We start from the raw sequence: 10,634 nt of genomic DNA on the forward strand, positions 1-10,634 counted from the left end.
TTGATATTATTATAGAATGAATTTTTCATAACATTTATTTATATATTAAATTTAATTAATTTTAATACACTATTTAAATTAATAAATGAATAAAAAAAACAAAAATTATTTTATATAAATATACTGTAGATAAATTATTATTTTATTACTTTTATATTAATTATGAATAAATTTATATATAATAAAATTTTGATTTGATATTATAAATTTTTAAGAAAAATATATAAATATATAAATAAATAAATATTTATATATACTGTTCCCTCTATACATACAATATAATTGATAATAATATTATTATAATTATTAATATGATATAAATAAGTAATGTAATAATGTGTGTAAATATATTAAATTGAAAAAAAATAAAAATAAAAATAAAAATAAAATTAAAAAAAAAATTAAAAAATTAAAATTTTAAAATTGAAAAAATACTATATGTTTAGTTTGTGTGTGTATTATGTATGTGTGTGTGTGTGTGTGTGTGTGTGTGTGTGTATGTGTATGTTTATTGAATAAATAATATAAAAAAAATTAAATAAAAAAATAGGTTTGTGTTAAAGACAATGATAGGTGTGTTATTGGTAAACAATGTAACTGGTTTTTTATGTGAGTGTAAAAATTTTTATTATTTAAATTTTTAATTTATATGAGTGTGTATGTGTGAGTTTATTGTTGTTATAGGGTGAAGTGTGTGTGTGTGCGTGTGAATATGTATATGCGTGAATTTTTTTTTTTTTTTTTATATATGTATAAAAATATAAAATGTGCAAGAAAATAATAAGTTAAACACCAAAAAATATAAAAATAAAAAAAAATTTAAAAAAAAAAAATAAAAAAAAAAAAATAAAAAAAAAGAAATTTTTTAACTGCTATTATCGATGCGCATCAAATTTTAATGTGAGATCTCTGGCTTTACTTTTTGTGTCCCAATATTTATTATTTTTCATTTAAATATACAAAATGATTTAAATATATAAATATTTATTATTTTTATATTGGATGATGTTATTATTTTTATTATATTGATAATATTATTATTTTTACTACACACCACTACCACCAATACATATATTTTATACACACATAGTATTTTTATATAATATAAATTAAACAATAAAGTGTGTGTTTGAATATGAAAAAAAAAAAAAACAATAAAATAAAAAAAAACAATAAAATACTTTTTTTCTTTGTTAATTTCAAGATTTTAAAATTATCCTTTTTTTTTTTATTGCCAATAAATTCCTATTCTCTTCTTTTTTTTTTTTTTATTTATTTATTTTTATTTATTTATTTTTTGTAGTTGTTATCTGATAATTAAATATTATTATTTTTAAAGGTTATTTGTATCAAAAAAATATATAAAAATAATGTAAATTAAAAAAACAAAAAAAATTAGAAAAAAAAAAAATTAGAAAAATAGAAAAAAACTTTTATTTTTTTATATTTTTTTTTATTTTTTATTTTTTATTTTTTTTATAATTAAACAGAACCTTAAAATGATCCAATTTGTGATTTTGATTTTTAATTTATTTTTTTAATTTTTATTTTTTTTAAATTTTTTTTACTTTTATAAATAACCCTCTGATAAAACTAGTTTTGTAATAATATCAATAATAATTGAGGTTGATGCTGAATAATTTGGTTGTTCAATTTTTTTCTTTAATAAATGGTTAAATAAAATTCTGATTTCTTTTAATAATACTATAATTTTGCCTGATGTTGCTTTAAATTTTAACCAATGATCCAATGTTATTTCTTGATATGATTTGTCTATTTCGATTAATCCACCTAATGAAAATAATAGTAATGTTAAGGGTGATAGATTACTAATTTGATGGATAAACATTCTGGATGTTTTAACTTTATCATTGAATATGATGAATGGATAAACGTAATCACCTTCACTCATATTCACAGACCTTGGATGAACAAATACTCTTTCAAGTTCTAACTGTTGTTGTTCGGATTGAGTTGATACTGAGCTTGGTGGTAATTTAGTTTGGATCATCAAGTCCTCTGGTTGGAATTTGTTTCTAATGGCACCACTTGCTGTTTGAGAGTATTTGGCATCTGGTAAATCTATACGACCAACTTTTGGATACATACCAGCACAGAGTACACTATTAATAATTTTAGTTTTGGTAGAGTTGGAGTTGTAAATGTAACCACAAATATCCTCAATGCCATCAGTTCCATTGAGCTTATTGATTTTTTGGTATTTAATCATCTTTTTCATTGTGATACCACTTGGTAAGAAACCAATGTCTGAAAGGATTTCTACAAACTGAATCTTTAAATCTTGAATAGTACGAAGTGTTGAAATTGATAGATAGTTATCTTTACAGAATTGGTATTCATTTCCGTCAGCAATCGCTTTTCTCCATTGATTATAGGCATTGACAAACATAAGGTGATCACTTTGATGTGATGCAAATTTCTGATGTGGTCTTATCTTTTTATCTGATGGATTTAAGAAGGGTGATTTTGAGCTTAAAGTTGCTGCAATGGTAAGCATTGGATCGATACAACGGAATATACATCCAAACAATAGCATTTTACCTATATATACATCGACTGGTAATGATGCAAGATGGTGTCCAAGAGGTGTAAGGGTTTGGGAATTGCCGGTGATATCCAAAGCATCGATTGAAATAAGCTCGTTGATTGATGACTGAATTTGCTCTGAGCTTGGTGGCTCAATAGCGTTAGATAAAAATTGTTGGATGGTGGTTTTCTTTTCATTACCAATAAAGAGCTTAACATGTAAGCATAATTGTTGGAGTGATGTACGAAGTATTTCTGGTGTATCTTGATCTTGGAATTGTGATTCCATAGCTTTAGTAAAAACTTTATAGCAAAGACCAGATGAGGTACGACCAGCACGACCAGCACGTTGACGACATGATGCTTTTGATGTCCATGTTTCCTCCATAACAGATGCACGCGTAATTGAGTTATATGACATTTGATTAACACGACCACAATCGACTACTATTTCAACATCTTCGATGGTAATGGATGTTTCAGCAATGTTTGTTGATATTACAATTTTAATTTTACCATTTGGTGCACTTTCAAAAACTTTTTGTTGGTCCTGTGGCGAAAGGGATGAGTGTAATGGAACACACCAAATCTTATTACAAATAAATTCAGTAAAAGAGTTTGCTGGTTTTGATAACCTTGAGCATAGTTCCAATATATCGCCCAAACCTGGTAAAAATACAAGTATTGATTTATTTTTTTTAACTACAGTTGATACCAGATATAATATTAATGATTCGACAATATCATAATTAATTCTCTTTTGATCAAAATTAATTTTATTTTGATTTAATTTTAATTCCAACTCTTGGTTTGGATCGGCTATTGCTGTAGTTGTAGTTGTTGTAGTTGTTGTAGTTGTGGATATTGTATCTTTATAGTTTGGATTGTATTTGCTTAAGTTTGATAATATTTCATCTATATATATATTTTTAACTGGATATGTAAAGCCTGGAATTGAAAATATACTATCTTGGTTACATTTGAAATAGTTTGATATTTGATTCGCATTCAATGTAGCAGACATTAAAATAATCTTTAAATCCTTTCTCTTGGAAATAATTTCCCGAAGAATAATTAAGAGGAAGTCATTGTCAGTTGATCTTTCATGAACCTCATCAATAATGATATGAGATACATTGGCAATACTATTGACGTCTAAAATTCTTCTAAGGAGAATACCAGTTGTACAAAATAAAAGTCTTGTTGATGCTGATCTCTTTGACTCATTTCTAATTTGATAACCAACCATCTGACCAATTGCACCATTATCGCCGCAATTCCATTCATAAGAAACTCTTTCTGCAACACCAATTGCTGAAATTCTTCTTGGTTGTGTACATACAATATTACATTCAGAACCTTTACCGCTCTTTACAAATGATTCTAAAATATATTGAGGTATTTGAGTACTTTTACCGCAACCAGTTTCTGCAGTGACTACTAATACTTGATTAGCATCCAATGCTTTTAGGAACTCCTCCTTTCTTTTATAGACTGGTAATAGTTGACGCTTCTTATTTATTTGTGTTTTATCTAAATCTTTTGCAATTAATTTTTCATAGTTTTCTAATAAATCTTTATTTATCTTTTCTTTTTCTTGATTGGTAAGCTTATTACTATAATCAACATTCTTTTTATTTTTCGTTGATTTATTTGATGATACACCTGAGTCAATTGATAGATTTGAAAATGATGAACTAATTGAAGAGGAGGATGATGAAAGTGGTGAGTCTGTGTTATTATTATTACTATTATTATTAAATTGTTGATCAATATTTATTGGGTCTAATGTTTTTAATTTGTTATTTAAAATATCAGTTTGATTATTATCGATCCATGCTATAATATTGAATATCATCGGTATACCAATTGAGGTTTCTTTTAATTCGTTTAACAATGATCTAACAACAGTTTGGTTTGTTAATTGGGTGGTTTTATTGGATGTAAATGTAATAATTGGGAGTGAGTTTGGATAGCAACAAAATTCTGGAATATAAATAAATAGTTTAAATTGTTTTGTGTTCTGATTATCATTTCCGCTATATTGATATTGATAAAATGTATCGATATGTTTAAAATCGATTTCATTATTCATATATATTGATTCTAATGCTGACTTTTCATCATTGATTTGTTCAATTGATTCCTCCTTATTTAATGTACTTTCTTTATTTTCTAATTTGAAAAACTTGTAATAGACCTTAAAGAACATATCCATTTCGTCATTGGTTTCAACCTTTGATTGGCCTATAATTTTACTGATATCTCTATTTAAGAATCCCATGTTTTCAAACTCGCTCTTTAATCTACTATAAATCGGTTTATTGATATCGACCATGGTAGTTGGTAATATTTGGTCGCTGGTAGCACCGCCCTTTTTTTCTAAACCAACAGTCTTGGGTCTGAATTGAACCGGTAGGAATGAGTTTGGTATGTTTAAACATAACCATTCTATAATTCCTTCGATATTTGTGTGGTTGCTAATATTTAATAATGCCTGTTCAATGTCGCTCTCTCTAAAACCTAATTCAACTAATGATGATAAAATAAGCTCTCTTTCTTTTTCGTCCAAATGTTTTCTTTCTTCAAATGATTGTTGATCTTTTGCACCAGAACTGCCAATACCTAGCTCCAATACCAATGAGTGTACAATTCTCATAGACTCCTCTGATAAATGAATTTGTGGAATAACTTGTGTATGTGATGGAGGTTTTTCTTGAGTTTGCTCGAGTTTTTGTTGCTCTTCTTGCTCTATTTTCATTTTTTCCGCCTCAACTTTTGCAACTTGGTCCAACTGTTGCCAGTAACTAGTAAACTCTGGTGGGAATAGTTTATAAATTGTTGTATTGGCACATAAATCATAAAGTGCAACTAGTGCTGAATACGCTCTTGCCTCTTGTACGCTTTCAAATGGTGTATCTGTTGTATATGATTTTTGAGTTTTTTGTTTCTTTTTACCCTCAAATGTTAAAGTCACTTGATACTTAAATTTGCCCGGTTTACATTTCGACTCTTGAAATATTGGTTTATCCATTTGATTTTTTTGACAATATTCATTCTTTATTAATTTTTAAAAATTAATTTATTGGTTAATATAAAAATTAATGAAAAAAGAAAGAAAAGCTCATATTTATATACATACCAAATATTGTACTGGAGTTTTACCAGTCCATCTTGGTTTTTCTTGAACAGGTGGTGCAATTGGGGCATCGGCGCCTTTATCTTTACCACCTTTAGCAACAGGTGCTTTATTTTTTGTTGAATCTTTATCGTCTTTTGAGTTTTTCGCATTGCTTGAGGCGCCTTTATCTTTACCACTTTTATCGCTTCCTTTTTTATCGGTAGGTTGCTCTTTTGGTGATGGTTTAGATGATGAATTACCTTTAGCCATTTATCTATCTTTGTTTACAACTATAAACAAATAATATGGTGATAATAACCCAATGACTCGTTTATTTAAAAAAAAAAATTTAAATTTTTGAATAAAATTTTTTTTTTTTAAAAAAATGAAATTTAAATTTAAAAAAAATGAAAATATTTTTAAATTAACTAAAATAAATATGAATTAATTTTATCCTTAAAAAAAAAAGAGTATTTATGGTGTGTAATTATATTTTTAAGATTTTTTTTTTTTTTTTTTTTTATTTATTTAAAAAGGTTTTTTTTTGTATATATACGCTCTACATTGGAATAGATTTATTGGACTTTGGCTTTTGAACTACCAGTTGATAAAAAGGTAGTTAAACCACTGGCGAGTGATACAGAGGTAATATAGTTGTAAACTAAACCGACATTCTTGAAAATAATGAATGAGAAAACTAAAAAGCTGATTAAAAAGACAGCATTGTTATACATGACTGAGGCAGCGATGGCTTCATTTGAAGTGTGAACAGATTGGAGTTCTTTTTGGGCAGCAGCAACTTTCTTTTTGTCACCTGAAACTTTACCAGTTTTTGGAACGTTGTGTTCTCTGGCACTTGATAATCTAAAAATAAAAATAAAAAAATTATAATTAAAATTTGTAACTATTTTTGAAATTTTCGTTAATGGTATCTGATAGTGATTATGATTTGGTGAAATGTGATGTATATTATATTATGTGGCTGTGCTATGATGGAATGTGATAATGATGATTTTGAAAAAATTTTGATCCAGTGTATGATTATGATTTTTTTTATATTTCCCATAAATATTTATGATCATTCTTATTATTTGTATTATTATTTTTCTAGATCGAGGCTTACTTTAATTTTTTCATTCTGTAAATGTTGTTGTAAGCAAAAGTAAGAACAATTGCTGAGAAAAGAGTGACTGAACCATAAACAATCATGTTTTCTTCGAATGATAAATAGAAAATGGCATGATATAAGTCTAAACATTTAAATTAAAAAAATAAATTAATATTTGAACATTGTTATATTTAGATTGGATATTATAGTTTTTTATATCTTTATTATTATTATTATTTTTTTTTTTTTTTTTCTACATACAAACTGGAACTAATGAAACAAGAGAACCCATAATGAAATAAAGGATACGTTGTTCAGTTGAAACGACATTTTCGCTACGATAAGCTGAGAATTCATCTACTTCAGCCATTTTTATTTTAAATATGTGATGAGTGTATAAATATTAAAAAAAATATTGAACTAAATGTAAAAAAAAAAAAAAAATTGTTTTTTTAAAAAAAAAAAAAAAATTTTAAAAAAAATTTTTTTTTTTTTTTTAAATTTTTTTTCATCACACTTTGATTTTGACCTAAAATTGACTTTTATATTTTTTTAAATGAAAAAATAATAATATTTCCAAAAAGTACTAAAATAATACTTATCATTAACAAAAAAAATAAAATAAATATTTATTTATAAAATAAATAAATAAAAAATAATTAAAAAATAAAATAAAATTAAACAAAAAAAAAAGAAAATATAAATTTGTTTTTGTGAAATTTTTAAAAAAAAAATCCCTCTTTTTTTTTTAATTTTTTTAAATTAAATTTGGCGATAAAAAAAAATAATAAATAAATAATAAATAATAAATAATAAATTATAAATAATAAAATATAAATAAATAAAAGATATGAGTTTAAAAAATAAAAAACAAACAAATAATAAAGAAAAACAACCAATTAAAAATATTGCAGGAGATGAAAGATCATTTTATGAAATTTTAGGTGTTTCTAAAACTGCATCAGATGCCGAAATTAAAAAAGCATATTATAAATTAGCAAGAGAAGTACATCCGGATAAAAATAACGGCCCAGATGCTAAAGAAGAATTTCAAAAATTAGGTAGAATCTATTCAATCTTAAAAGAGCCATCATCAAGAAAATTTTATGATAAACATGGTGATGTTGAAAGGTAAATATTATAAACTAAACTAAATATTTAGATCCTATAATAGTACAGTAACTTACCAACTTTGAAAATTAATTACCATAATAAATAATTTTATTAAAATATAGAGAAGGATTTGGATTATCAGGACAAGATTTATATGAAGCTTGGTTACAACAATATAATATCGTTAGATTAAGCGAAGAAAAGATTCACGAATTTTTTAAACAACAAGAGGCTCAAAAGAAATCAAGTGGTAAAAATGTTAGTAAAGACGAAGAAGATGACTTAATTGAATTCTATAATAAAAACAAAGGTGATATGAAAAGGTAATTTTGCTACTTCTTTGTAAGAAATAATTATATTCAAATATTAATATTTATTTATAGAATTAAAGAATATGTAATAGGTTGTGAAACTAAAAAAGATATCCAAAGAATGTGCGACCATTTAAAGTCATTGGTAAACGAAGGTAAATTAAAGAGTTTCCCAATATTTTTTAAGAGTGGCACATTTTCACCAGAAACATCAACAACCAAAGGTAAAAAACCAACACAAGTCATAGAAGAACCAGAAGAAGAAGAGGAAGAAGTCGAAGGTGAAGATATTGGTGATGAAGAGGAAGAGGATGAGGAAAGTTTTGATGACGAAGATGACGAAGATGATGAGAGTTACGAAGATGAAGATGAAGAGGAGGACGATGAAGATATGATTGATGAAGATGATTATAGCAAAAATAAATCAAAAAAAACAAACTCAAGTGCAAATCATAAAAAAGTCGGAAAGTCTCCAACATCTACTAAAACCAAAACAAGTTATTTTGCTAAACAATTAAATAAAAAGAAAAAATAAATCTTATACAATAAACATATAATTATAATGTAAATTGTTTTTATGTTCTTTTTTTTATTTTTTTATTTTTTTTTGAAAAATTTTATTTTTTGTATATCACACATATTTAAAGATTGAAAAAAGGTTTTTTTTTTTTTTTTAGATTACCGAAAAAAAAAAAAAGTTATTATATTATATTATTAAAATTGATTATTTCTTTGATAATTTAATCATTTCTAATTCTTCTTGTGATTGTTCACCAGCTAAAATATTTGGGTATTTCTTTAAGTTTTCTTCAGTGTTGAATGGTGGTAAAAGAGTAAGATGTTTATCAGAGGCAACATGACTGAAAAGAGTTGATGAAATTCTCCATAATGAACGTTCGGCTTCTTTAGCTTTTTCGACAGCAGATAAAGTGGCTTCAGTAACAACGACTTCGTGGAAACCTGCTAAAATATCTCCACCAGTGATCCATTCTAATTGTTTACCAGCTTGGAGTAATAAACATCCATCTGGAACTTTAACTGGAACTCTGGTACCATCACGTAACCAAATGTAGAGACCTGGGAAACGTGATTTACCGTGGATGGTTAAAAGATTGAAATCATAGTGGAAACCTGCAAAGATTTGATCTAAATTACCATATTTCTTTAAATCTGAACCAGTTGGGGCTAAGAGATGTGGACCATTATTCATGATGTTTGTGATGGTATCTTTTGGAAGACCGTAACCAGTGGCAATCATTTGAGCGACAACTTCGCATGATGATAACATTAAACCACCCCAGCTATCCATGACATCTTTCCAGTGTGGGAATTTAGCTGGAATGACTGGTGGGCAATTTAATTCTGGGTATTTAGTATCGGCTGGTCTGTCACCAATTCTCCAGAAGAATCTCCATTTTGGATCAGCGCCTTTTGGTGCATGGGCAGCATATTGTGGTAATAATTTTGAAATGACTTCAGTGTGATCTCTTGGTTCTTCAGTGAATTCTGGGGTGGCACCTAATTGGTAACTCCATTCTGGATGAACATCTTTCATTAAATCTTCAACTGGTTGTTCATAATATTGTTCCATCATATCTAAGAATCTGTATTATTATTATTTTTAAAATTTTTAAAAAAAAATATAAAAATATAAAAATAAATAAAAAATTAATTAATCTTTCTATTTCCATTTTAAGCGCAAGATTAAAGGGTGTTTTTTTTTTGTTTTTTTTTTTTTTTTCTTTAATTTTATATATTTTCTTAAAAACTATAATTTAAATAATAAATGAAAACATACTTTGAATTATCTTGTTCATTGACTTTTGGGTGTTTAATGACTAAACATGAAGTTTGTTGTAAAGTTTGAACTAATTTTTGACAATCTTCTAAAGCTTCAGCAGAAGTTGGGTCTGCAAGAAATCTTGAAACATCAATGATAGCTGGTTCGACTGACATTTTAAAATTATATATATGTGTTTATTTTTTTTTAATTTAAGCAATATATAAAAATAAAAAAAATAATAACGAAAAATAAAAAAAAAAAAAGAGTTTTTTTAAAAATAAAAAAAAACAAAATAAAATAAAATAAAAAAAATAAAATTAAAAAAAAATAAAAAAAAAATAAAAAAAATAAATAATTTTCTAGAGAATTTCTATGACGTATACAGATATGTATTTTTGATAGAGTATATTTTTTTTTTTTAATTTTGATAGAGTTAATGTGTATAAAAAAAAAATATCCTAATTATTATATATATATCATATTCATTTTTTTAACCCTTTTTTAATTTTTTTATTTTTTTTTTTTTTTTAATTTTTTTTTAAAATTTTTTTTTTTTTATCATTATTTTCGATCAAAAATAAATATTGACATAAACGAATATTCATTTTTTGTGTTTATTTATTTAGTTTAAATTTCTAAATTTCCTTTTTA

At 25.4% G+C, this 10,634-nt stretch overlaps 4 protein-coding genes across 4 annotated transcripts; 1 reads left to right on the forward strand and 3 right to left on the reverse strand.

The window, feature by feature from the left end:
* Positions 1 to 1,570: 1,570 nt before the first annotated feature.
* DICPUDRAFT_159415 (uncharacterized protein) lies at positions 1,571 to 5,938 on the reverse strand (the record flags this gene model as incomplete). Its single annotated transcript, XM_003294374.1, has 2 exons — positions 1,571 to 5,605; positions 5,690 to 5,938. 2 exons carry the CDS (start codon positions 5,936 to 5,938, stop codon positions 1,571 to 1,573), a joined length of 4,284 nt encoding a protein of 1,427 aa, XP_003294422.1.
* A 326-nt stretch (positions 5,939 to 6,264) lies between these two features.
* DICPUDRAFT_11664 (uncharacterized protein) lies at positions 6,265 to 7,146 on the reverse strand (the record flags this gene model as incomplete). Its single annotated transcript, XM_003294375.1, has 3 exons — positions 6,265 to 6,532; positions 6,792 to 6,918; positions 7,038 to 7,146. Coding segments are annotated over 3 exons (504 nt in total), but the record flags the coding sequence as incomplete, so codon positions are not given.
* Positions 7,147 to 7,556: 410 nt separating this feature from the next.
* On the forward strand, positions 7,557 to 8,753 carry DICPUDRAFT_93219 (uncharacterized protein). The gene is made up of 3 exons (XM_003294373.1): positions 7,557 to 7,907; positions 8,012 to 8,212; positions 8,273 to 8,753. Exons 1-3 carry the CDS (start codon positions 7,627 to 7,629, stop codon positions 8,733 to 8,735), a joined length of 945 nt encoding a protein of 314 aa, XP_003294421.1. The 5' UTR covers positions 7,557 to 7,626; the 3' UTR covers positions 8,736 to 8,753.
* Positions 8,754 to 8,924: 171 nt separating this feature from the next.
* DICPUDRAFT_43402 (uncharacterized protein) lies at positions 8,925 to 10,156 on the reverse strand (the record flags this gene model as incomplete). The annotated part of the gene is made up of 2 exons (XM_003294376.1): positions 8,925 to 9,804; positions 9,999 to 10,156. The coding sequence occupies 2 exons, from the start codon at positions 10,154 to 10,156 to the stop codon at positions 8,925 to 8,927; spliced, it is 1,038 nt and encodes a 345-aa protein (XP_003294424.1).
* Positions 10,157 to 10,634: the final 478 nt, after the last annotated feature.

Source organism: Dictyostelium purpureum (genome assembly GCF_000190715.1).
Source record: "Dictyostelium purpureum unplaced genomic scaffold DICPUscaffold_557, whole genome shotgun sequence".
Classification (NCBI taxonomy): Eukaryota; Evosea; class Eumycetozoa; order Dictyosteliales; family Dictyosteliaceae; genus Dictyostelium; species Dictyostelium purpureum.

Coding starts and splice junctions, on each gene's coding strand:
- DICPUDRAFT_93219 (XM_003294373.1), top strand. CDS start 7,627: ATGAGTTTAAAAAATAAAAAACAAACAAATAATAAAGAAAAACAACCA. Junction 7,908..8,011: donor AAACATGGTGATGTTGAAAG/GTAAATATTATA, acceptor ATTAAAATATAG/AGAAGGATTTGGATTATCAG. Junction 8,213..8,272: donor AACAAAGGTGATATGAAAAG/GTAATTTTGCTA, acceptor ATTTATTTATAG/AATTAAAGAATATGTAATAG.